This window comes from Triturus cristatus, chromosome 7, assembly GCF_964204655.1.
Source record: "Triturus cristatus chromosome 7, aTriCri1.1, whole genome shotgun sequence".
NCBI classification, from domain to species: Eukaryota; Metazoa; Chordata; class Amphibia; order Caudata; family Salamandridae; genus Triturus; species Triturus cristatus.
This window is the reverse complement of record NC_140590.1, coordinates 914,564,697-914,592,543: the sequence shown is the minus strand read 5'-3', so window position 1 is coordinate 914,592,543 and position 27,847 is coordinate 914,564,697. Positions and strand designations below refer to the sequence as shown.

Genomic DNA, 27,847 nt, shown 5'->3' with positions numbered 1-27,847 from the left:
AGTATAAGAATGGAGAGGGAAAATCCTCAAAATTGATGTGGTCACTGGCAAAGGATATTGTCCCTGGTGAAAAAAGAGAGTTTGCAATTTTACATATATACTGATGCCTTTGCCCCAAGCATGGATGTTCATTATGTGCAAATACACACAAGGAAATCCTTTCTAGGATCACTCGTGCAAACCCTGACATTGATTAATCTGCATCTAGTTGAGATCACTTGGTGATTCATGTTTTAGAACATCTTTAACAGTCAGTCCATGACCGTTTTCACAGTTTGTGGAACATAAAACTTTGAGAGATGGTCATGATTTCTGGATCATTCAAATAATTGCCATTCTGCTTCCCCATAGATGCATTTCCTCTAAAACAGAAACGTACTGCTTCTATGATGGGAAAGAAACAGATTTTGTGTATTTGATATCTAGTTCTGGAGCAATGCTGTAGAAAAATTAATTTTGATACCATGCAAAACGATTAGCCTCTTTTCATCCCATTTATAATATCGTTGAGCATAGCTATTGCTAGAAAAGGAACTCTAGTCTTAGTTAGGTCTTCTAATGTTTCATCTCGGTGGGACATATTCTCTTATAAATTAAACATTTATCAGAGATAATCCCTCTGAGACACATGCTACAAAACATCCTTCTTGTTGATATATATAAAGAACAATACTGCTATATTTCTTGTGTAAATATAAACACATTTTAGCTTGAATAAAATTTTACCCATTATTAAGTTAATTTGTTCTCGAAATATAACAATTGGAAGGGTTTGTTTCTGCAATTCAGGACTTTATGGCGTGTCTGTAGTTTATTCAATTATCTTTGTTTTGTGTTGATTAGTAAACACCAATTAAGAATGCATTCAGCACTTTCAGCAGATTAAACATCTTCTATGAGAATCCAATCTGAATTTGTGCTATTCAATATTAATGAAAATTCAGTAATTCCTTTTTTTTAAAAATAACGTTGTATTGCAGTTAATCAAAAAACACACAACATACAAACAATGGCAGCCAATTTAACAATCATAAACTGCCGGTTCTTAAAGCGGGAGCAGTGCACAATGGGGAAGGGTAATCCCCACCCAGATCAACCATCCACTTGACTAGATAGCCAAGCCCGCCCTTTTTCTTTCAACCCCTCCATTTAGAAACACATTGTTTCAGCAGTAGCATTTTAGTTCATACCTCTAAATCTGTTGCCAATTGGTGTTGGAGTGTCTCTATGCCAGCAAAAGACAATATCTCTTTTTGCCACCTTAAATCCAACTCCTGACAGGGTCCTCTGAGCGTGTTTTCCTCCCCATCCCTCGATAATTCCCAAAAGAGCCACCCTGGGGTCTGGATGGAGTGGAGTGCCTAACTTATCCCGAAGGGCCCCTGGTATCTTTCTCCAGTATCCCGGGATGTGGGGGGTACTCCCAAATTACTTTGTAGAAAGTGCCCTCCATCTCCTCACACCTAACTCAATAGGAGCTGCTCACCCAACCAATCCTCCATAGCCTCTCAGGGCTGTAGAAAATCCTGTGAAAATAATTTAATTGAATTAGCCAGAGTTTCGAAGAAACAATCATCACCCTATCAGCCTTTTCTGCTTCCTGCCAATCTACATTATCTATATTTCCTATATGTGCTCCCATGTTGCTCGAGTATTCAGAAGTGGGTCAGGAGTTTTTGAGATTGATGCCCTATATAACCTAGAAATTCTGCTACAACCCGTAGAGGCTATCACTAGGTTTCAACTCAAGTGGATTGATACAAGGTAATTCCTCTAGAGATGTCTTATACACTAATCTATTACTCTTGAAAATGCAGTACAACTTGATTTTCAAGTGTAATTTTTGATTTGATTCAATTTGATCTTTCTAATCAGTGATGCTTAATGGCATGGTGAAAGAATGAAAATGTACAAAAACGTTAATGACTCAAATGTCTGTATTTATACAGGGTATTCATTTTTTCAAGGTTTTAATAAAGCCATCGCTGCGTATTTTGGCATGAATGTCCGAGACCTTTTGTTTACATTTGTTTCAGGGCACACGCCAAAAACTTTGAAAAGAAGATATGCAAGACAAATATGAAGTGATGTTCATAGTTAGGCATCTGAATTTAATAACCTTGAATTTTGGAACAGTAGAAATCTGGAACAGCATTAGTCTCTGTATATTGTGTGTATGTATAGCAAGTTGGCATTTAAGGAAGATTTGAAGGAGAATGGTTTGATAGTCATTCCCTAAAAATAAAGTGACATACTCAAATCTTAGCCACAATAATCAGGGATTGTAGACATTTTAAATCTCCTGTAAAAATGTCCCGAAAATGTAACTATTTCATACATGTATTGGATGCAATTTAAGTGTTGGAAGATGATATGAATGAAACTTTTGGACTATGTATTACAAATCATTGTCCTTGTGTATGCATGTACCGTATGCATCCATTCAGTTCATCATAATTCTCTATCAATATTTTTGACACTTTTGCACTCAACAAAATAACAATGTAAGTCTACTAATTGCATTGAAATCAGACCTGTCTGTTATTAATAGATGTATGGCACAGTAAAATGACTACAAAAGGTCAGCAAAACAAATTATACTGCCAAACTATTTCCCACATTGGAAATACATAGACAAGAAAATGTAAAACATAAGAATTATAATTCTTTATATTACTGGCCACGCATATCAACACTGTGTAGGATTCTAAAAATATAACCTCAACATATAAACCAAGAGGATTTGTCACATAATTACCTCACAGAAGATGCAAGAAAGAGTTCAAAGGTTGTATGCTCATACATTTAACACCTCTTTGTTTCCTATTTAGACAAACTGACCTGTTTAAACATTTCACCTCGACATATATGCCCATTTATATAGATAAAGGTTTTGAGTAGAGGGTAAGGATACTTCTATGAGTAAGTGTCCAGTGTGGACTTTAGATAAAAACCACCCTCCATGAAATTGATATCATAAACTAGGGAGTAATAACAAATGTGTTAAACACCAATCACGCATTGAAGTTATACAAGGATGTCTGCTAGATCAAAACAGTACTTGCACTCTCCCAGTTAGCATTAATATTGCAGAACAGGATGGACATTACTTTGTTTAACACAAGTCTGAGTTATCTTCAGCACCCAGGAACATAACTAAAAGTAATGCAATTCATTTGCAATGGGTAACAATTCCAGTTCAAAAATAAAAATAATATTTAGACTTGCAACTTAAATACTTTGATGATGCTGTAAAGGGAACTAAATAATTGCAAAATGTACATTTTTATATGGTGACTGATGTGAACATTTGTTTCAAATTTGCACAATGATGGACAAGTTACCATCACATAAATTTTTTGAATATAATGTAAAAAAATACTTTGGGCTCATTCCGATGCTGGTTGGAGTTGCTTCCAACTGACATCACCGCAGTCTCTGGACTGTCCGACCTCCGGTTGGCGGTCCTGACACTGCTATTACGATGCGACCGCACATGGTGCAGTCGCAATCTCCAGTTTCTCTATGGGAGCTTGGCCTGTGGTCAGAAACCGGCATCAGCACAAGCTCCAATAGAGAAATTGGAGTTTCTGTTAATACCTGCACCGCTTGGCAGGCACCTCATGGTGCCTGCCACATGGTGCAGGGATTGATAGGAGAACCCCAATTGGAGGACACTGAGACATGGGGGCCCTGCTGGGTGCTCCTAAAGTCGTTTTCAGAAAGACTTTTCATGTCGGAAAGCCCGACATGAAAAGCCTGTCACATGAAAAGCCTGTCGGAAACTGCCATGATAATCCTCACGGCGGAAACGCCATCCATGGGGGATTTTGTGCAACCTCTGACTGGCCGACGGGCTTCCTGAGCCCCTCGGAAGCCAGTCGTCCTGACCAGCTGGTTTAAACTCCGACCACCTACATTGTAATTAGGCGGTCGGACTTTAAACCTACGATGTCGGTTGGTGAGCCTCCGACGGGCGGTTGAAGGCTCACCGACCGACATCGTAATAGGGCCTTTAGTGTCATATTTTTTTTAAATAGAGTAGAATATGAGAATTTGGAGGTGTTTGCATAATATTTTCCGTTAGCTATGTATTTCCTATCCCAATTTTCTCAGACGGCAGATTTCAATTCAGAGACATGACTTTTGTTTTTGAGATCCAAATCAAACACCATTGTTTTAACTAGATGGAAATATATTCTAATTTGACTAATAATTCCTTTATGAGCTTCTCTGATTTGCTTTAAATAATTCCATAAGTGTCTTGGCAATCATATAATAGGAAAGATGAGGAGAATGTGTGTATGAAATATAAGCTCCAGTCAAAACTTTTAATAAGGTGTGACCTATTTTTGATAGAATGCTCAGTTGTAGTTGCTATTGTTTTGTATTTTATCTTTTTAGAGATACAAACATATTTTTTAAAACACATTGCCCATGCCCACTGTCTATTAGATAAATTGTTCAAAATACTTTGCAAGGCATGGGGGATGCAGATTTCACAACATTTTATCATTGAAATGAATCAGTGCAACTAAAAGACAAGTCTCTTTTTCTGTGCTGCAAATTGATGGTCTTCTTTATCGTCTAAGGTTTACTTTTGAGTTCTAATTTGAATTCATATTCTATCCAGTTAGTTCACTACCCAGGGCCATATTTATCAAAGTATTGCATTGCCCTTGCGTAACACAAGGCAACACAAGGGCAATGCAACACTAAAGTTATATTTACCTAACTGTGTGGCCTGCGGTGTTTAATACAGGAGTAACGGAAGGAAGTGCAAGTTTCTGCCATGCATTACTCTGCTCCAAGGAGGTGTTCCATGAGTAGAGCATGGGTGTTAGCATGCAACAACCCATGGATTTTGGTGCATTTCCAAATTTACAATGAGTGGCTCACCTTGGAATGCGTCAAAATGCTACTCCTCCCAAGGGGAGGTGTAAAGAGGATAAATATCTTTATCTCTCCTCATTTTTCCTCTTTCTACATGTGCTGCATTCTGCATCATACATAAAAAGAGGAAAATGCCTCACAGGATTGTTTGTGTGCAGGAAGGCGTTCCATCCTACCCCCAAAAAATCCTGCATGCACCCTTGTACCATGGCGCAAGGGTGTCTGCATTGGTGCTACGCAGCCAAATGTGCCCCAGCACCAGGAGAGGACAGAAATGTGCCATATAATGTTAAATATGGTGCATTCCGGCCCTCTCCATTTCATGCAGTGCAGCACAGCAAGGTGTGTTGCTGGATTGCATGAAATATTGATAAATCTGCCCCCAAGCGTCTAAAGTCCTGGGCATTTCACCAAAGTGCTTGATTCTTAGTTCATTGCAGCTCTCACTACTGCAGTAATTCCTTTAAGATTAGCCTTGTGTACGCCATTCCTTTATGCTTAAAATTTAACATTCTGATAAGTTTATCATATTTATATGCATCCTGGTATACTCCTCAATTAATGGTATCCACCCACACTGCGTGTTTTTCTGCATCTCAACCAGGTATTAGTAAGCATGATTGATAAAATATACCTTCCACGTTTGAAAAGGTTCCCAAGAAAATTGTGATGCTGTCTTTTAAAGGAAAAAATGAATTGTTTTTCAGTGAACTTACCATGATTCAAGTTACTTTCTGCTTATCTGGGATTCCATTAGTTCCCTGAATTAAATATAATTTCTAAATTGAACTTTTATTGAACTTGGAGTTATATTTAATATCCAGGAAAGTACCCCTTTAGCTAAAATCTCGACATGAATTACCTGTATGCATGTCTTTCATGAGAGTTCTCTTTGAAGACAGCCCACATTTAAGTGATACATTTTAAAGTGGTTGATAGTCATTGGTGAAAATACAATGATTTTCCTTCCAGCACCCACATTGTGATGAGCATCACAACCTATCTCAGTTGAGTGTTTTTTTTACTTTGCTATCAAGAATCTGTTATAATTTACCTTGGTAATGGAATCCAATAATAGTGAGATGTTTATAGATACAGGTCAATAGACTTCACAAAATAGGTTGATGCATGATTTACTGTTGTAACTGAATAATGGTTTGGATTTGTACTAATCATTTTGTAACTCCTAAGCGGTTCAGGCTTGAATGTGTTTCTTAAGCTCGAAGATGTAAGGGTGGCTAGTTATTATATAATAGCAATTCAGAAAAGATGGGCTTATGTCTCTCTACCACCTCATAAATAAATGTATTAAACTTGTAAAACACCATCTTTATCCAATCTATTGATTCCAATGGCTACTGTAACAATGCATGTATTAACCAGTCTACCACATTACATTAATTCATAAAATCATCCAACTTCTCCATATGTTAGATCCCCTGATACATAACGTGCACATTTTCCAGTGATGACCAAATCCCATTTCTCATAATGTAAAGTCCCTTGATTTATGCCATCGAAATATTTAAGTTACATGCTGGCCATATTCACTGAGATCTTGTTTTCTACACATTGATTAGCACAACATTTACTTGCACCTCCTTATTTTACTGTATAGCTTTCATTCCATTTTTTGCATCTATCTATCCCTCTCTCTACCAAGCGATCTATCTAGCTATTGATCTCATTTGGTAGGAGCATAGATTACAATTGTTTTACACAAGCATATTTATCCGACAAGCAAAAATCATTATTTTCATATATTTCCCATAATTAATGTGTGTTCTGCATTCTGGAAACATCCAACAAGATACATGAATTCCTAAAAAGGAGAATTCTTACCCTTTTAACAACGGCCTTGAAGCACCTAATCTCCCCTATTTTATCTTCCCCCACCCTGCGCCAAAAATGGCCATGTACTACAATTTGCATATTGCGCATTCAATTTTTTGACTTGAAAAAACGAATAAAATATACAAAACCTGGTCGTGAACCAATCATTTGCCCAACTCGATCTGCCCATGAACACGTCACTTTATGGTTTCTACTAAGATTTTTTGTTACCTGTGTCAGAAATTTAAATTGATAAGAAGATTGAAGTAGTACTGTGAATCAGTGTTAGCAGCCAGTAGGCGTATGCTCCTCAGAGAAGCAACATGGCTGGGATAGTGAAATCCACAGTTGGTAAGTGAAACAGGTTTGTGAAATGTGTGGGTTCTTACACTTTGTAATTAACAATGGTTATACAAGATTTTATTTGAAATATGGCTATTCACGGGCTTATTTTAAAGGATTGTATTGGTATTTTACAAGCATCAGAATAGACGAAGACTTAACTTGCAGTGCAGAAATTTTAATTTATTTAACTATATTGTCAACAACTTACATTTAAATTGGGCATTTGTATGTTTTAATTTTTAATAATGAAAAAAGGACATCAAATATTTTGTGATTTATTTTGTTATAGAGATTGCAAAGTGTAGCACTATTTATTTATGAGTACACTTGATACACTGCTTGTACTGAATGTGTAATGGCCAGTATATACCTTGAAAGAAGAGCTATAATTAACTTAGTTTACTAATATGTATTTATTTATGAGTTGAATATAATTGTATTTTCCAAATACTTTAATATCATTAAAATGATGAGACTTAAACAAGATTAAGTAAATTTAGATATTGCACAAGAAATATTGGCCACTTTTCTGGGTGTTTTAAATGTGTCAGGAGATAATGAAATAGTCTCCTTAAATATGTAGACTTCTCAGTATTATCCTGGTTCAAAAGCCTTTCCATGCTCAGCCCAATTACTCTGTAGTCTTGAGAATTTTCTTTGTGGATATAAAGTAATAAACTATGCTACCAGCTACATTGCATTTGAAGATCATTAATCCTTTCTGTTTGATGATGTATTTGGATATAAATACATTATTTCTATTATGCTTTTGTGCTATTTTAATTCAATGGAGGAATTCACATTCATATTACCCACAAAAAAGAGCATTTGATGACACGATGAAAGCAACCTATTTCTTAAGGACTACTTTACCTTGGTCATTAAGAATATCTTTGTAGCAGAAATTGTGTGACATTTACAACTGTCAACAGTAAAGGAAGAAAAGAGAAGAAGCTAGAATAATGTCAGTATAGATAGATGAAAGAGAAGGAAGGATATTTAGGTTGTTCTTTTCTGCATGATTTGTAAAATAAGAGTTAGACTGGTTAATTTTATTTAAAGACAAGAAATCTATTTTGGAGTCTTCTTGAATTTCACTTTATGATATATGATGACATGGAATTTCCCACTGACTCTGCATCTTTTTGCTAATGTTTTATCATTTCCTATTCTTCGATGCACAGCCACAATTACCTCAGTAATTTGAAACTGACAAAGAGAAAATTTGAGAGATGAAGTTAAAAAATATTTTTCAAGCTATTGCACTACTTTCAGTATGAATTGTGAAAGGAAGCTCGAGATATGAAATCTATGCCAAACTTAAAGTTTCAGACACTGAACATTGCACTATAATCAGGGCCACTGGAATCATGCCGCTGCGTTTTTAGCATAATGATAAATTTGCTGCATAATCCTTTATCTGCTGCATAATCTGCGGAATGTAACAAAACAAATATTGTTTCTAGCACAAACAGTTAAAAACTTACAAAAAATGCAAAAACGTGTTGCCGTGCACGGAAAGGTCCTTTAAAAAGTTTGACTGATCACCTTTCTGTTATTTACTGCTATATTGGACTGCTGAACCGGTACTGAACAGGTGAAACCAATGCCCAAACAGTGTAAAAGTGACAAAATAATGAAATAAAACTATAGCAAAATGTGCCGCATTACACCACATAATTTGCTTTTCTTGACGCATAATTTACTCAGCCATGCTGCATAATTGTGCCCTTCTCTGCAGCATAATTCCAGTGGCACAGGCTATAATTATAGATGTGCTCTACAGCTAACCACGGCTGTCTGTAATATTTCCAACCCTTCAGTTCAGTTACTCCCTGTAATATCATAGTTTTATTCTAATGTTCAAAACTGCTAAAAGTCCCATTGACTTTGCTAGCTTGCAGTGCAGTATTACACACTATCCGAAACATTACAAACACTGCCTTTCTTCATTTTATTAATACTTTCATTGGCAATCTACCTTCGCCTCATTCCCCAAGTAGATGTCTTTCAAAAACGCAAGCTAGTTGGACACAAAAAGACGCATGCACATGGACAAACTTCTACACACACACAATCAAATTCACCCCCACCCCCTAAAAAACACACACACAAGAGTTTCTCTATTTCTCTCATGGAGAGCATTTCTGTAAATGATTGTTGTCAGTGAGAGCCATGGTCTCTCATATGTTCTTATTTTCTTTACAGAAATAGAAATGAAATTGGAATAATTAATATGTGACTGTATTTGTAATTACATAATTACCCACGGAATACTAGCATGGCAGTGTTATGTTTAATTTGTCTTACTCTTGGAACCAAATGTTATCTTTGCATGCATCATTTAGAACAAGTTTGGACTTATCAGTCAGTAAATAAAAATGTCTCTGCCTTGCTTTCTTTTGCTTTAGTTTTAAATTCATATGAACAAAACATTTAGTGTGGTCACCTTCTACTTTAATTAAATCTGGTGTCCTGAAGTAAAAATATGTATTCTGTCATGTCGTAGCGTATTTAGTCCGCTCTGACTGTACCCTACACCATCAAGTGACCTAAAATAAACCACGCAAAATCTGTTTTTCAATTTGAAAACCTTATGTTAAATTATTCATGGGTCAATTATGTTCTGCCCAGTACATAGCTTATTTTGTTCTGTCTATCCAATTTCATGACCCACATTAAGGAAGAGACACAGCCATTTTGTAACACATTGTGGGATTAAAACTGTACATCGAATAATGCTTTACTTTAATAGCTTAACCTTAAACATCCTTTAAAATGGTTTTACCTATTGTCATACCTTTATTTTATGCAACAGCACATAAGACAATTTAGATTTATTTTTGGACCAGACCTGCCAACAATAAAATAGCCCAATTCATATCTTCTGTTTTCAAATAAACGTTGCACTTTACTACAGCTCTGTATTTCTGCTTGTCTTCAATAGTAGTTCTCCTTCCAGAGAAAACAGATTTAGATTTTTCTTGACTTATCTTTTAAAAATAAAAACTTGTACTAAGGCTTAAGACATGAATTGTGAGTTGTTTCTGACACTCTTGTGTTTTTTTGGCACAGTCGGTGTTTTAGAAGCATAATTCTATCTGGTCCCATTTTCTTGCCTTTTCCGGTTAGTCCAAACCTTAATTTCTTTTCCTCTATCTGGAAGACATGTTATAGGGATATTGCATAGCCAGATACCTAATAAATGTTCTTCAGCATTTAAGGTCATTCTCTGATAATTGGCAGTTGTCAAGTTTGAACGCCTACAGACTGTCTGGCTAATGCGCTTTTTCTGACCAGTTATTGAAAATTTGAGGTAAACAATGAATAAGAATATCAAAGTTAGGAAAATTAGTTCGAAATACATAAACCATGGTACCTGTATTTTCTTTCCTGCCCACTTTATTTTCAATACTTCTACCACTGATCAAAACTATGTATTTTCTATTAAATATGCTTTTGATAGACACCATTTACTAATTGCTCTATAGTCCTAGTCCAAGTTCAAGATGTTAAACTCTACTATCCTCTGATATGGGTAAACAGTAGGCTGGGGCCGCCATTCGAATTTCTGTGAATGCAACTAACCTGATTAAATCACGCAAAAAATATGGAATTTTGAGAGGAAGAATTCGCTGAGACCTACTTTGTGCTCACAGCATGTTTGACAATGTTGTGCCCTGAAATATACAAATTGGATATTTTTTACCTATATTGAAGGACATTAAATTAACAAACAGTTTAAACAGCATATTATACCAAATGGAACAGTTTATTCTTTTAGCATTAATGAAGCCTTAATTAGGGATGGGCGTAACTCGTGTAACTAGCTGTAGTGTAATCATGTGGAATTGCCGCAAAATTATGAGTGATCCCGCATGAGTACATGAGAAGAGTAATTTGGCATTGAATGCTATTTTCTTATCGCAAAATTCCCCTCGCATCCAAAATGGACCCGAGGGTGCATTTGCACAAACAAATAGAGCTAAATGCAACAGATCAGAGCAGCACAAGTTTTTGTCCAAATTACTCCCAGTATTTGTACTATTATGTTTTGCACAAAATGCCCCCTCACGTCCCAAATAGACTCAAGAATGTATTTTGCGCAAAGAAAAAGGTCTATTTGCAAAACAACACAAAAAGTAGCACAAGCAGCCGCTCACGGTTCTTAAATTTGTTGTTTCTGAGCTTCTTCCCCCCCCCCCAAACTGCTCTTAATTACCCAAGCAGGTTCAATCTCGTAATTATTAATGAGAATTCCCTGTCAAAGAGTAACACGGAATTTCTGAAATCACACCGATTAGTCTGGCCTAATTGAAATTACTCCCATGCTTAGCCCTTATTAGACTCTGATTGAACGTACTTTTACACTTTTATTTAATTGACAAGACAGGTGTACCTATACTTTCTGATAGCCATGCCACACTAAGTTTCCAGGTGTACAATACCACTTGTCATGTGACTTTTTTAGTCTGCCAACTTCTTTAGTTTGGAGCTATAAATACCACTCAATACCAAACAGTGAGGGCGGGGGGGGGGATGAGGGGAATGTGTAAAGTTACTTTTTTTGTTTGTTTTCTTTTTTTCTCAACAGAGAAAACATTTTTCCTTAGGACATAGCCCACCACCCCACATCTCCACCAAATGGAAGGTCAATCCTTTCATTTTCCTATCGTTGAAGGGGAATTACTCCAGCCCACCAACAATTTTCATTTCGGAAAGAGGTCAGATATCAGTTTGCATGACATTTACAAACTTGCAAGGCAAACCACACATTGTAAGCCCCATTTACACCTTTCAGCAATCTTTTTTTTAAAGCCTGGTAGGCGTAAATGAACTCATTTTTAGCTCTAAAAGGACGTTTAGAACAGAAAATGCTTTTGTGAATCAGACTAACCGTTGTGATGCAGATATCGAGTTGTGCAGGCATCCCTCTCTCTGTCCTTTTCTCAGTACTCAGTACTCTGCAAGCAGCACAATTGCAATGGGGCTTGCAGCTGAGGTATTGGCATCAGTGATTTGAAAGAAGAAGAAAAGATATTCATTTTGAGGAAACTGACTGAAACATTATACAGTTAATGTAACTCGACAAAACCAGTTTTAAACAATAGGATTTTGACAACATTTCCACCTAGTTGTGTGGTCCTTTCAGTAATACCCATCCAGTCTTTCTTCGCCGCAAATCCCTTTATGTCCTGCATGTGAACAATATACAGGTGAAGCTAAGGTGCTATCACTCTGCACTCATCATGGCTTGGAGAAAAACATCCATCCGAAGCAGCCATAAACATGTTTGCACACATTTCATTCCAGTGTTTGCAGTACTGGCTTACGGTTCTTTTATCATTTATTAATTGTGCCATTAAGTGTAGCCCTTTGAATACAGTGAATTGATCAAACACAAAAGGTGTAGGCAGTTCCACTCAGACATTACCCACGTAATCACAGTGACGAGGAGGGGTTTCACTAAAGCACCACATAACATTTTGAAACATTGGCCAGCACCTCCATTATCTTTGTCTTTGCATCTTTAATAAGCCACACTTTCCTTGAAGAAAGATGCTTGCATGTGCTGTTAAACATAATTGAATGCACTGCCTCATAAAGGCATCTTGTAAGAAGGTCGGTATATGGTTAGCAGCTTCACCTCTTGTCACTATGTGGAGTAAAGTGAGATTTTCTTTTGCCTGATAATATTAATCAGTCGCATTAGCCACTAGGGCTGCTGTTATATAGTTTGCTTTTTAGGATGCCTGTCATTTTGTTACATAACAGGGAGGCATTCCAAAGACAAAATGATATTTGGAAAAAGTGCCGAAAATGTTTGACCTACACTGGCATCTATCAAGGGGTCTGATACAGCCAAATCTATAGCGCTAACACTGCTTCCAAAAAGTGTCATAAACCTGCCCTGGAAAGACCGCATCGTCTTGTTAGAAGGGTTTGAAGAATGTAATGAGCCGCTCACAATCCATAGGAAGTTTACCTATTCATTCGAAATCATTTCTTATCCTCTTACATTAGGCAGAAGATGGCAGATGCAGGATACTCAGTTAGGACTGTTTTCCAATGCTCACTATTGCACCCTACCTCGGATTGGTCCTTTCATATATACACCAGTTAGTAATGGGAACATACTGTAGCCCATATGAACAAACTATCACTCATGAGCCCTTATGGTCATGAAACCACACAGGACGGTTTTACTGCATGCCTTTATATGCACAGGCCTGTTGGTGGGGTGGGTGTGAGCAAAGGGTTTGGAGCAGTATAGTGGAGGGAAAGTGTTTTTTTTTGCAGGCATGAAGCATTATATGCTTCCCCGTTAAACAAAAGATGCAGAATGAGTCCTGGCTGCTGCTGCAGCCAACGCTTCTGGCGAATTTCAGCCAGAAGAATCAAATTTGCTTCTCCTACACCCGATAAAACCAGGTGAGGAAAACATCTCCCAATTGTGTGGAAAGAAATGGATGCAATGAATCGTGGTAATCTTTTCACATAATTGTAATCAGCCATAGTGTGTAATTGTTCTACAGTTACAGATTCCATATTCCTAGGCGTATGCAGTTGAAATGTGTCTACAAATGTCTAATGGGTTGTAGTCACCTTCATAACCAGATATTTAAATACTGCGCCCTTCCCCGCTTTTTTGGAACAGGATGCGATTACTGGTATCACCGGTGATCCATGAAATGCTATTTGCCACTTTCTCAGTAAATAATAAATTAGCTGAGATCTCTAGGCCCACTTTAAAAACAGGGAGGGATTAAAGAGGAGCTTTGAAAGGAGTGTTCGGGTTTCAAAGACTAGAAACAACGTGCAGACTTGAACCTGTTTGTTTAGCCCTTTTCTGCACTTCAAAAGGTCATCTTTGAGGTGGAGGTGTTATGAAAGTGAGTCTTAGCGGGGGGACCCTTGATAGTTGAAGGAGGTGCCCTCAAAATGCTGCTAATTCAGCTGGCACATTGATGGCCAACCATAGGCACCTGGAAGGCTTAGAGTATTTAAACGTTTGCACTTATGGAATAAATTGAGCATCAGCCCTAGTACCTGAATCACACATTTCATATGTGTGCATTTGTGTGTCATCAGAGTTGGCGGAGCCATAATTCTTGATAAAGTAATGGAGTAAGCTGAGATCTTGAGGAGCAAGAGTAAAAAATCAGGAACTCCTTCATCAGTATTGGCTACAGATGATTTGCACATTCAACGTGTGACAATCTGTCGACATTCTGAGATGAAAGGATCCAGACTGAGCGAGTCCCTTGAATACAGAGTCTGAATCTGCACTAAGGTTGGGTGCTGGATGGCCTCAAAGGCAGAGGAAAGCTGGAGTAGTGGGCAGCTGCTAACCCTTCTGCGTCAACCGTTGTCTTAAGGTTGTTCCGATCACTCAGTGCCTCGTCTAAATAGTACACTCATTGGAAAGGTAGAAAACAAGCCCTTGCCTTACTGATATTCAGAAGCTGATCAATTAATCAATTTGCCCATAAAATATCTCATCAAAGGGATCTATAGGTGGCTGTGTCAGTAGTGTTTACTGTAGTATCGAGTCAAGTTTTGTTTGGCAAAGATTTAGCATAACTCACTTGTGAGTCAAATGGCCCACAGTGGTGCACTTTTTCACAAGTGTTTGCTGCCATGGGACATAATGCCTGTGAGGACATCTAGCGTCTGCTGCTAGTAATTACTCGTCTCATGTGATGCCTCTGAGGACTTCTAGTGTCTACTGCTGGTAATTACTTCAGCCGTATAGCTGCTTTTAATTTGTGAGCATATCTGTTACGTAAAAATGTACCATCTGCGTGTTTACTTCACTACAGAATGTTCTTATGGGTCATATGAGGATTTTATGCGCCTGATTCATGAACATGTAAAAGTGGAGATCTACTGCTCTGTCTGACCGCACACTTACAGTTTTTTCAGTTGACAAATATTCCTGAGACAAATGAAGGTTTCCTGATGTACAACTAGGAATGTCATATAATATATGCTATGGATTCCTATTTCCCCTGTGTGGAAATAGCATACATTTTAGCATTGGGAGAATTGAGGAAGCTGTGAAAAGGCACATTTGTAACTTTTTTCCGTCTACTCAAAAACATTTTTTTGTAACCTGTTGGAACCGCTTGATGTACGTTCCCCAGCAAATCTGGGGGTGATCCATTCTCCTTCCCATCCTTAAAGGAACATATATTTCCAACCATTTCCAGGGTGCAAAGGGGTCTTACTGAAACGTGTATATGCCACTAAAATACATGTTTCTTTTGCGTTCTCAAACATACATGGCAAGTGGACCTGCAGCAGCCTTTCATTTATTTATAATCTCTGAAATGACTTGTGTTGGCTTTAGTCTCCAATCTCTACTAGACCAAATTTACAGTGGATTTGTAACAATTCCTCTTTATGGATTCTCTGTGAGTATATCCAGCTGCCGATAGTGGTAGTTGCCCTGTGTGATTACTGCAGTAATGTCATTAACTATATTATGTGCGAGCTCATGAGTAGTTCATTGCAGGGATTATGGTTATGAAGTAAACAGTAACTGGTAAATTATAGTATTTATTCGAGGTTTTGGATTGTAACCATCATGCTCCCCCACCTGACATTTTTCGTTCCATTTTCAACTTTCTTATAACATTTTTTTTTTTTTTTTTTTTTAATTGAAAATCTTGTGTCAGAAATACAATTGAGACAACCATATATTGGCACACACACAAAAAAAAAAAAAAGAATATGAATTGGCAAGCAGAAGGAAAATCAATACAGAATTACATAAGAAAATAATTTACACAATACCGAAATCAACCATTACACAAAGTAAAGATTCCAAATTCTATCAAACTTCGTAATCCCACCTATTCGCTGTGCATATCGCATTTCGGATTTTCTAACATTCCTAATTTTTTGCAACCAAGCAGTAAAGGGAGGGACCTGAATTGACTTCCAGTTCTGCAGGATTAATGACCTTGCAACTGCCATTGCAATAAATAATAATTTAACCCACTGGTTTGTCAAACCAAGATCGGAATCATAGCCATACAATATTAAATTAACATTATAAGTAATACGAATCCCACAATACTTTTGCATATATTCGAATATCTCATTCCAAAACGGGATTATTTTAACACAGTTAGCTATAGTGTGGGACCAGTTTGCGGGAGTATATTGCTGACATCTAAAACAGGTGGCCGTAATATTGGGAAACATTTTAGCAATGGCGGCAGGGGTACGGTACAGGAGCCATTTACTGAAAAACAGCATTCTTCTCCAATTAGATCCTCGAAGAACACTGAAATTCAGCTTATTTATCATTTTCCAAGTATTAATAGTAAGTACATGATTCTCCTGTTCTTGCCATTTTTTCATTGCTTTTTGACTAAGATCATCCACAGTATATTCAGCAAGAACACGTTTCCATACCCCTGGCTTCCTCGTCCTACAAATCGTGAACAAATCGTCCCAAAGTTGATTAGAGGAACCAATGCTAACTGGCTCCACTTGTACCAACGTTTTAAAAATAAAAGCATATGAACCAAATAACATAAAGTTCCCAGGAATTAGAAGCAGCATATCTCCAGGTAACAACCATGTCCCCTCCCTCAAAAAATCTGACAAAGAGTGAAATCCCAAAAGTGCCCATTGTAATACAGTATCAACTCCAATTTTTATTCCTAGATAAAAAAGAGCATTCCTTAAAGGAGTTCTAAGATTAAATTGCGGGAGAGAATATCTTTTAAGAAAGACATCCTGACGCTTAAAAAACCAGAGCATCGTCTTATAACGAGTAAGTTTTGGTAATTTAGGAATATGTAACGGAGAAGGAATCTGAACCTCATGACAAATTCTATTAATAAAGAAATTAATAAACACAGTTGGGGTCTGCATTCCGGATTTAAACCGCTCTAAATATTGGGCAAAATATGCGCTATAGTAATCTTTAATATTGGGTACCGCTAAACCTCCCAAATCTGTATCGGCGTAGAGGATCCGCATTGCGATCCTGGGACTTTTTTTAGCCCATATGAACCCTGTGAATAGTGATTGTACTTTTGAAAAGAAGCTACTGGGCAAAAAGCAAGGAATGGCAGAAAATAAAAAGTTAAATAGCGGCAGAATAGACATTTTAATAAGTGCCACTCGTCCTAGGATGGAAAATGGCAACGATTCCCATCTATTAAATAAAGATTGAACCTTGCGTAGAAGAGGATCAAAGTTTAACATAACTAACTCGGAGACAAAAACCGAGTACATAATTCCTAGATACCTCTTCGGTCTAGGATTAATACAGCCGGATAAATCAGTATGTAGCTCAACCTCACCCCCCCCACAGACTAGTATTTCAGTTTTATTTTTATTAATACGATAACCACCCAGATGTTCGAATTCCTCAAAAAGTTGAAGAGCGGCAGTTTGAGATTGAATATCCGACTTAATCAGTAATAAAATATCGTCGGCATATAGTTTGATTTTAGCCATAGAGGAAATAGGAGGAGAGATATTTTCGGATTCCCTGATAGCTATGGCTAATGGTTCAATAAAAAAAGCAAAAAGAATAGGGGACAAAGGGCAACCTTGCCTGGTGCCGCGCTGAACCGATACTTTACCGACCATGACTGAGTTAATGATTATATTTGCTTTGGCACCCGTGTACAAATTTTTAATTAAGCTAATAATCTGTGGAGGAATTCCAAAGTGATTTAAAATAACAAATAAGGTTGTCCATACCACTAAGTCAAAAGCTTTTTCTGCGTCTAATAATAAAATTAAAGCGGAAATTTTATTGGTCTGAAAATAGTCTAAAGCCTCAACGAGAAAATGTGTATTTGTGGCTAATTGTCGACCTGCCACAAAGCCGTTCTGATCCGGGTGAATAAGATCCTTGGCAATATGATTGAAACGTATTGATAACAATTTGGTAAGGATCTTATAATCCGTGTTAAGTAATGTAATGGGCCTATATGAATTGGGATCTTTGGGATCTTTGCCTTTTTTTGGAAAACTCACAACTGTGCCCTCCCCAAAAGAATCTGGAACTTGCCCACCCATTAACATATAATTAACTAATTGTAGTAGCAAATCCGAAAAGGCGCAGAAGAAAACCTTAAAAAATTCAGCGGGGAGGCCATCTGGGCCGCAGGCCTTACCGATTGAGAGATTCTTGACCACTAATTCCAGCTCTGACTTTGAAAATAAACTCATCATTGCTCCACTATCTGCCTGAGATAAAGAAGGCATGTCATATCTTGTTAAGAATTTTAAAAGCCTAGAATGGTCTATTTCCTGATGATGACTATATATCTGTTTATAGTGAGAAAGCATTATAGTACCAATCTGATCAAGCTATGATGTGTCTAACAGAGTGGTAGGAGATCTCAAAGTACGAATTGAATTTGCCGCGGCTTGCTCCTTAGCCTGCCAAGCAAGGAGTTTGCCAGAAAAATTACTCTCCTCATAACTCCTTTGAGATTGTATAAGGAATTGCTGTTCACTCTGTGTAGCAAAAAGCGTACTTAATTCACGTTTGGCCTCGTTTAATTTTTTTTGCGCAAAACTAGAGAAATTTGATTGTCGAAGCTGAGTCAGAGAACAGATTCTTTGATAGAGTAAGGTCCTAGTCTGTTTAATAGTACGCCATTCTTCTGCGTCTTTGGCGATAATAATACCACGAACAAAGGCTTTTAGTGAGTCCCAAATAATATGTAATGGGGCCGTGTGTGAATTACGAGCAATAAAGTCAGCAATTTCGGATTTTAAAAAGGATACCCAGTTGCTATCTTGTAGGTACATTTTATTAAATATCCATCTCTTAGGGGACTTAATTTCTTCCCCCACTGTAAACTCAATAACCAACATTGCGTGATCTGAAAAACTATTATGCAAAAATTTCTGATATGAAAATTCTAATGAATTGGAGGCCAAAAAGAAATCAATACGAGAGGAGGATCTATGTCTTCCCGACCAGTAACTAAATTCTTGTTTATAAGGGAATTTCAGTCGCCATGGGTCACACAGATCAAGTAATGCGGAGTGCTTCATAACAGACCTCAATGACTTTGGTTTAGATTGTTTCTTCGAAATACCCGTGGAATCAAGTTTTATATCGATGAGGATATTAAAATCCCCGCCTATAACTATATCTCCTCTGACCAATAGTAATGATTGGAATAACTCCTCATAAATGGCGGCATTATCGTCCACAGGGGCATAATAACTAACAAAGGTAATTGGCCTATTCCTATTTTTAATTACACAAGTAGCCCAGCACCACCGCCCAGCTCCTCCATCTTCAAACTGAATAATTTCTGCATCTAGGTTACGATTAATAAAAAGCGCAACTCCCCTTTGAGATTGTTGAGCACATGAAAACCCACGATATAAGGACCAATTTTTAAACATTGAAAAGGAATTAATTTTCTCCACAGAAATATGAGTTTCTTGCAGCATCACAACTGCTGGGCGCTCTGTTTTAATCCAGAGCTCAATAGTACGCATTTTTTTTTTATTATTCAACCCATTAACATTGAAAGAAACAACTCTAACCCCTCCAATGGACATTAATTGTTAAGAAATACTTCTTGCCAACAAAATTTTGCATAAGGAACCACAAGAATTTCATTTTTTCCATTTTTACCCTGCTTCCCTCTCCACCCAAGTGCGCTTCCCTCTACCCAAGTGCTCCCCCCCCTAACCCTGGTCCCGTGGCCCTGTACTACCTCTATGTCTCCCTCCCACGCTGGCCACATGGCACCAACCCCTCTCATAAGAGCGCCTTGGAAGTGCGCCCTGAATCCCATGACCCCCGAGTTCCCACCTGCACCTCCCACCCCCTAACTAAAATAAGCGAATACCCATCTAAACAAATCAAGCCATATTCCAACCTAGCCTAACCTTAAGCCAACTTGTCAAGCATCTCCCGAGCCTCATCAACATCTGTAAACAAATAAAATTTGCCCTTGATCAAAACTTTTAACTTTGATTGCTGTGCAATCGATGCTTGAGCTCCTTTGTCCTTAAACAACTGAAGAATCTTAACAAAGTCCTTTCTCCGTCTGGCAGCAGCAGCCGACATATCGGAAAAAATCCGACACTTAGTAGTCGCCTCCACGTAGCACCTGAGAGCCCCGCTGTCGCCCCTCCCCCCTCCGTGAGCTCGTGGTTGATGGCGGCTGCCCCGCGTTTGCTGCTCTGCGCCGCGAGTATGCTGTTCTCTTCTCGCCTTGGTATGGCGCCTCTTTTGGAGTCCGATCGTTGAGATTAGCAGCGAACAGCAGCGGGAAACCGGTACCGGTACTGGGACAGCAATACAGCAATACAGCAATATCGGGACAGCGATAACTGATTGGGGGAAGCTGTCTGACTGTTTGACTGTTTGCATCACCTGAAGCACTTGAATTATCCGGAGGAGATGTGAACCACAGCAGTGCTATATGCTCACAGTTTTCAGCACGGTGAGCTGTCTTCATTAATTAACGACGAGGTCCACATTGTGGGCGCTAAGCTACTGTTGCAGTAATTTCTTATTATTCATTACTTCAGTTTAAGACTTCTGCTGTCTCCGCTGCTGCGACCAGTCCCTGGCTATATTGTATCTTTTGGAAAGACTGGTGTAACACCAGTAATAGCAGTTAAAGTGCGTGAGCTACGCAAAATCTCAAGCTCCAGCTTGCAGCAGTAATCCAATTGGCCGACTATTGACTGACTATTGACTCGTTATATAGTTGCACAGACAGAGGTGTTAGTCCACGCTGCTAGAGTTGTCTGCCCCGCTGCTGCACTTCTATATTTGGTACTGCAGCCGCTGTGTGGGCTAGATTCTCAGTCTTCAGTATTTTTTTTTTTTTTGATGGGCTGAATTTCACCTCTAATACAATTGTCGTACTGCTGCTATCGCCGCTGCTATCGCTGGTACTCATATTCACTGGTGTAAAGTTATTTCACAATCACCAGTCTTAATAATGGGTAAGCAATTGACGGCGAAGGCCAAGGCCAAAATACGACGCCAGCAATTAAAAGAGAATTCCGTAAGAGCCAAGCGGGCTGGGTCGGCCGCGGAGAGAGAAATCTCCTCTCTTGAAAATTCTGAGAGCTCTGGAGAAGGTGAGGATGGTCTCTCAGTCGGCAGCCCGACCCAGGTTATTCCTCCGAGTCCTCGCAAATCTACTGTTAGTGCGGCAAAGGAGATAATTGAGTCACCAGTGGGGGGAATAGCCGTGGTTCCACTAGGTTTAGAAGCTAAATTACCTGAGATAAATCAGAACCTTAATCCTGCGGACTCACTGGATTCACAGTCATCATCTAAAGAGGCCACACCACTCTATGTTTCTAAGGCTTCCAAGGCTTCTAAACAATTCCCGTTGTTTGAGCGAAAAGCAGCAAGATACGACCTTAATAATACAGTTGGTGCCGGGGCAGTATCTTCAAGTGTTCCAACTTCCTTAAACCTCTCTTCTTCAACAGTTATCCCTCCCATTGAAAGTCTTGCTTCAGCGGCCGGTTCCAGTACCTCTTCTATTATTCCCAGTGAGGTGACTTTGTCTCAGAGTCCGATTATGGGGATGGATACTGAAACTGTTGGGGACTTTCAGATTTCAGTTAAGGATATGCTGAATTTAATCCTGCAAGAAATTAGAGAGATGAAGCAAATGCAACAGATGGAAACGGAGGCGATCTGTAAGCGTCTGGACAAAATTGAAGATTCTATGGCTTCATTTTCTAATCGTCTGCAAGAGTCAGAGACTAGAATTTCTAGGGTGGAGGATAATCTTATTACTGCACAAAAAGAGATCAGTACTGGTTCTAAACTATCAAAGGCCTTCGAATCCAAACTGGATGAGTTAGAGAATTATAATAGAAGGTCAAACCTTCGAATAGTAGGTGTACCCGAAAATATTGAGGGATCGGACATGACAAAATGGATTACTTCCTTTTTTTCCCAAGAGGTCATCCCTGAGTTTAAGGGAGATTTAACAATTACCAGGGCGCATCGAGTACCAGCTCGTCCATTCCCTAATTCTCCGTTTCCTCGGACTATTATTGTCAACTTTGCTGATGTTCGGGTTAAAGAAATAATCCTATCTCAGGCCTTTAAGCAAAGACAATTTCAGGTTAATCCCACTACTAAGTGTCGGATTTTTTCCGATATGTCGGCTGCTGCTGCCAGACGGAGGAACTTTCTTATAACATTGATTAATCACTGACATTTCTAACCAATCATCGTATTCTCTAACAGAAGTTTTTTTTTTCATTGATTTTGTTTTTATTGATAGTGGTTTACAATTATTTTTTTAACTGCTTGGACATTGCCTGTTCCCCGACCCCCCCTAATGCTTGGAAATGTCTTTTGGTCACCCTGAGTGGGAAAACAGGAAACAGGGAGTAGTCTCTGGGTACATCAAATGCTCATCACTGCAGCCTCCTTATTACTGGACAGACATTGGGATATCCATCCATCCATCCATCCATCCATCCATCCATCCTTCCATCCATCCATCCATCCATCGTCCCTCCCTTCCTTCCATCCTTCCTTCCTTCCATCCGTCCATCCATCCATCCACACATCCTTCTATCCATCCATCCATCATCCTTCCATCCTTCCATTCATCCTTCCATCTGTCCATCCATACATCCATCCATCCGCCCTTCCATCCATACCATCCTTTCATCCTTCCATCTGTCCATCCATACCATCCTTCCATCCATTCATCCGTCCATTCATCTATCCATCCTGCCGTCCATCCACACATCCATCCATCCTTCCATCCGTCCTTTCATCCTTCCATCTGTCATCCATCCATCCGTCCATCTATCCTTTCATCCATCCTTCCACCCATACCATCCTTCCCTCCGTCCATCCATACATCTTTCCATCCTTCCATCCTTTCATCCTTTCTTCCTTCCGTCCATCCCTCCATTCATCCGTTCATCCTTCCTTCCATCCATCCTTCCATCCATCCTACCATCCGTCCATCCATCCATCTATCTTTCCATCCATCCATCTTTCCATCCATCTATCCTTCCATCCATCTATCCTTCTATCCATCCATGTGAATCCTACAGATGGCATGTTCTGATCTCAGCAGGACCAACTCAGCCTTTTATCCTTTCATGTGAATAAAGCGAGCGCCATCGAGTTCAATCATGATGTCATGAAATGTTTGATGCTACAAAGCCACGACTCTGTGGCAGCCTGCGCTGTGGAACAAAGTGATATTATTCCTATCTTTAATTAAACAACGTCTTCATTAAGAGGAAAATGCGGTTGTCTCATGTGGTCTGGTTTGAGCTGTCAACCTCTCCAGGCTCTGTCACTGCATTCTGGTAGAGTTCAGCGAGTTTGAGGAGCGCGCCAGAGTACAAAGACCCTCATATGCAAAGGGTGAAGGGGCAGTTTGGATTCTGCTCTTTTAAGCCCATGCACTCTTTTTGAAGTGTAGGCCATGGATGGAGGCTTTCTTATTAAGCCTGGCTGGGCCCTCCACTTGTCTGTGACCCCGCACCAATCATTGTTTTCTATGTCTTAATCGAATTTCACCTTGAATTTCCTTCCACCTCGCTTAGAACCTTTATGCTTCCGCTTTCTCCATGAAGGGAGGGTCTCTTCAAAGCCCTCTTGAGATGCGTTTCCTTTGGTGTGAGCCTAATTTGAAAAAGCAGCATGAAAGCCTTCCTTGTAGCCTAAAGAAACAGTTCTGATCAAGCTGGCGACGTTCCTGGGGAAGTTGTCTTTGCCTTGTTTTTAATGATTTTTATTCAGCTTTCAGAAGTTCAGGATTTTTTAATCATGATTAACCTCAAGAGAGGGAGGCTCATCACAGTAACTCCTGTCTCGTTCCGTGCAGTGGCACCCGATATCAGCTATTAAAGGGTTTTGTGTTTCTTGCGAGGCCTTTGTTCTTGCAGATGAAATGTGGTCTTGACACCCGTGCTTTCCTTCGAGTACGATTGTGTCACTATCAAAGTCAGTGTCAAGTGGGACAGCGTTAAAACATTATGTTGTACTCGCTGAAGAGTTGGTGATGAGTGACAGCTTATCAAAGCATGAAAACCTAAAAATGGTTGTTCTCTGGCAGGAAAGATATCATGTGTGTTGTGTTCGCATCGTAACATCTTCAACGGCACTGGTCATATAGGCAACATCGATTTTGAATGGTAGGTACCTTTCAGGCCTGATTATCAGATGGGAAAGACCCTTGGTGTCTCCATTCATTGTATGTTAGCTCCCTTATATCTATGACACACAGGGTCTGGAATAGGAATATTCAGGGAGTCGATCTCTTTCTCCGTTGGGTCCTCTTACCATTCACCTTCGTAGAGCAAAGAGTCCAAGCGGCACTCTTACCGATGACACACCTGTGTCTCTTAAAAGCAGATCCGTCAATCTGTTGGTATCCCTCTGTGAATTCCTCATGAGGACTACGCCACAGTGGGAAGGACAGCCATCAAGGTCTGAGTACAGTGTTCGTTTTCCGTCTTTGACGCTCCCTCTTTGTTAGTCGAAACAGTAGAATGCGCATTTTGGATTTTGGCTGCAATATTTCACAGTGTCTCAGGGTGATCATGTTTCTTTCTGTGCATTGAAGCAGTCAACCATATCTATCTATCTTTGGGTTTTTTTCCGTACAGCGTTGCATGCTCCTCACTGGTGCTCGCTCGAGGCAGACCGTCGCCTCTTCTCAATGCAGGATCCCCTGGATACAGCACTCCAAGAGTTCTTAGAGAAATCAAATAACTTTTAAAAAATGCTGAGGGGGTGGTGTACAATTCTCATTTATTTGTGACCTCCTGTTATACCCATGGTGTTTCAGTAATTGCAGGGCAACCCATAATGAAGGATCAGGCAAGTATGCCTGCATCTTTTTCAAGCTCAGTTCGTGGTTCTAACCCAGAAATGTAGCTTTCATCTAAGCTTTACAGAAATGGTGCAACCATATTTTGGCACCTCAGACTTCACCAATTTTATACAGGCACTTTTGGTAACCAAATTTCATTATAGCAATTTCTTATTCAGACTTCATTGTAGCAACATGGTACACAGTGGATTTTCTTACAATCTTCTGAGCAAGCTATTGTAAAGTACTCATACTAGGAATATATCGCGCTAAGAATACACTTGTTTGCTGTCACCTCCAGCCTGAATTATTTCATTTCTCCTGTTAAGTTCGAATCCATGGGAACATTCCACTGGTTAAGATACCTTTGACAAAATCACAAACTCGTGCACCCAACTATTTTTCTAGTATAATCTTTCCCACATTTTGTATTTACTCTGGACATTAAACTCTCCACAATTTGTTGACCTATAGACTGATCCAGATAGTTGAGTTCTGCACCCAGTAGAAATCCAAGAGACAATTCTTCTCTAGTTACACAAGTATTGAATGTGGGTAGCATCCTTCTCCAAACCTGGCTTGTCCTCTTCCTAATGCCTCCCAGAGCTCTTCAGGAAACGCCAATTTGTAATGCGTAAGGAGCCTCCCTGGCTCACGGTTCTTAGCGGACCCAACAGGAATGGGAATCCTTCATCTCACTGCCCTCCCCTCCTGATGTGTATGATCTATGCATATCATCAGACGTACTCATTTTCTTGTGTTCGAATCATTCTAGATGTGATTTAGTGTGACACCACCAAGCTTTCCTGGACTAAGAGAAGGCATCTAATTGGATAGCACTAGCCACAGAGGCCCAGTATGGACAGCGCAGGATCAGAAATGAGTAGTCAATGAGGATCAGAAATTAGAGTGGTGATTGGGCTAATTCAGTGTACAGCCATCCTATTGCACAGGGGAGGAGGACGAGAAATGTTACAGCCATGTCTGTCTCCCTGATTAGGAGGGTGGGTTTCTGTGCAATTGTAGTAAATGCAGCTGTGATGTTTGTGATTGAGATTTTATTCTATCCTGTGTGCACTATAAATTAAATACTTATGTACAAATATATGAATCTGTTAACCGTAGAGTCTAAACCTTTAGTAGAATTTCCATAGACATGTTAAGGTGCAAGAAATTTCACTGGTGGATTTTCTTCTGAATTGAACAGTTCTCACAAAAATCAGGATTTTCCACTACTCTGTGCTATATTAAGCCCCTAGAGGTTTACCTTTACAGGATTTTCTAACTACTTCTTCTAAGTGAAAAATACAAAGAGCATACATTTCACTGTCCACATTAATGAATTGAGACAAGTTTTTTATGAGAATTGAACGTAGGCCCACATTCCAATCAAATTAATGGCGAATGGAGAAAGCGATTTCCATTTTCACCGTTTTATCACTGTTTAACCTTTGGAGCAAAAATAACTTTAAATAAGGATAGAGAGAACGCAGAGAGCCCCTGGAATGAACATTGACTTGGACAGCTTGCCAGAGTAGTGTGAGGAGCCACACAGGTGTCTCGTCAGGGCACAAGAAGCCGCTTGGCAAGTGGAAGGAGAGAGACTGAGTGTATCCGTACGGCAGACTTGGAGTACTGACAAGGCTACAAGGACCAGCGTGTTCCTTCATTTCATTGAATAAAAGAGAATCCTCCAGTGGCTGCTGCCCATGCATCACGCTCTGAGCCGCACACGCCAGCTAATAATGCGTTTTATTTGTCCGCGGGATGGGTTCCATTAACATGAAGGAGATCTCTCCTGACAATTCACAAATAGTTCCTGAGATATTTGCCAGCATGTCCTCCTGTTGTGAGAGCCGACTTTTGTTTCTGAAGCGTCAATTAGTTTGTTCCCATAAATACTGCATGTTGGTCAAAGAGTGTAAATGATTCATTGGCTGATCTCCTTCTGCTTTTCTTTCCAGCACACTCAACAACAACAACATCAGCCGCATCCCCCTCACCAGTTTCAACCACATGCCGAAGATTCGCACCCTGTAAGTACTGAATGAATGGCTCTTGGCAGCACAAACTTGGGATCTGTTCCCTTAATGCAGAATCACTGAACTACAAAGTACATGTGACCAGTACCATCTGTTCCCCTCCCCCGATCTATTGATTACTTGAGACATGCTTAGTCCTGGATTTCCTGCTTTCTTTACCACTTACATTGCCTTCCATTCCTGTCACCAAACATTTTAAATGATTTGCCTTTCTAGCAAGATCTTCTGCACAGCACATTTATTCCCCAGTAAGTAGTTCTAAAGAGTGATGCAAGATCAAATTGGAATCCATTTGGAAAAGTCTCCCAAATGTAGTTATCTGAAGATAAAATTAGCATAATCCTGTAGTGGTTGGTATATTGATGAAGTAGTAGGGCGAGCACACATGCACACACTCTCTTCCACCAGCACACACACTCACACTCATCTATTCACAAGCACACACACATACTCACCCATCCATTTACAAACACACATGTGCACACCCATCCATTCACAAACACACACACACTCACCTGCTCAAACAAACACACTTCACCCATTCACAGCACATGTGCAAATACACATTCATTCATATCTTCACAAATGCAACCAAACAGTAAATAAGGCATTTACCAGGCGGCGGGTAATGAAAGGACCAGCGGGTGGCAGGAGGGTGACGCACAGAAGCCCATGAGGATCTAGAGGCTTTGTGAGGGAAAGCAGGAAATGGAAGATTCCCCCCACCTCCTCTTTTTGGATAACCTTGTGTAGGGTTAGCCAATGAGAGGAGGATCTTCCCTAACTCATCACAGAGTGAAGTGTGGTCTGTGAGACTCGCTGATCGCACCCAATCTATAATGATTTAGGAAAGGGTGATGTGAGGCTTCACTGACAGGCATTCATCTCAGGATACTTCAG

At 39.4% G+C, this 27,847-nt stretch overlaps 1 protein-coding gene across 2 annotated transcripts in view; it reads left to right on the top strand.

Annotated features, from left to right (window-relative positions):
* SLIT3 (slit guidance ligand 3) overlaps positions 1-27,847 on the top strand; it is a 1,010,870-nt gene that overhangs the window by 657,647 nt on the left and 325,376 nt on the right. For both annotated transcript variants that reach the window (XM_085617848.1, XM_085617849.1), the window contains one exon: positions 26,870-26,941. In XM_085617848.1, coding sequence (XP_085473974.1) covers positions 26,870-26,941 — 72 coding nt within the window. The remainder of the gene's footprint in view (positions 1-26,869; positions 26,942-27,847) is intronic.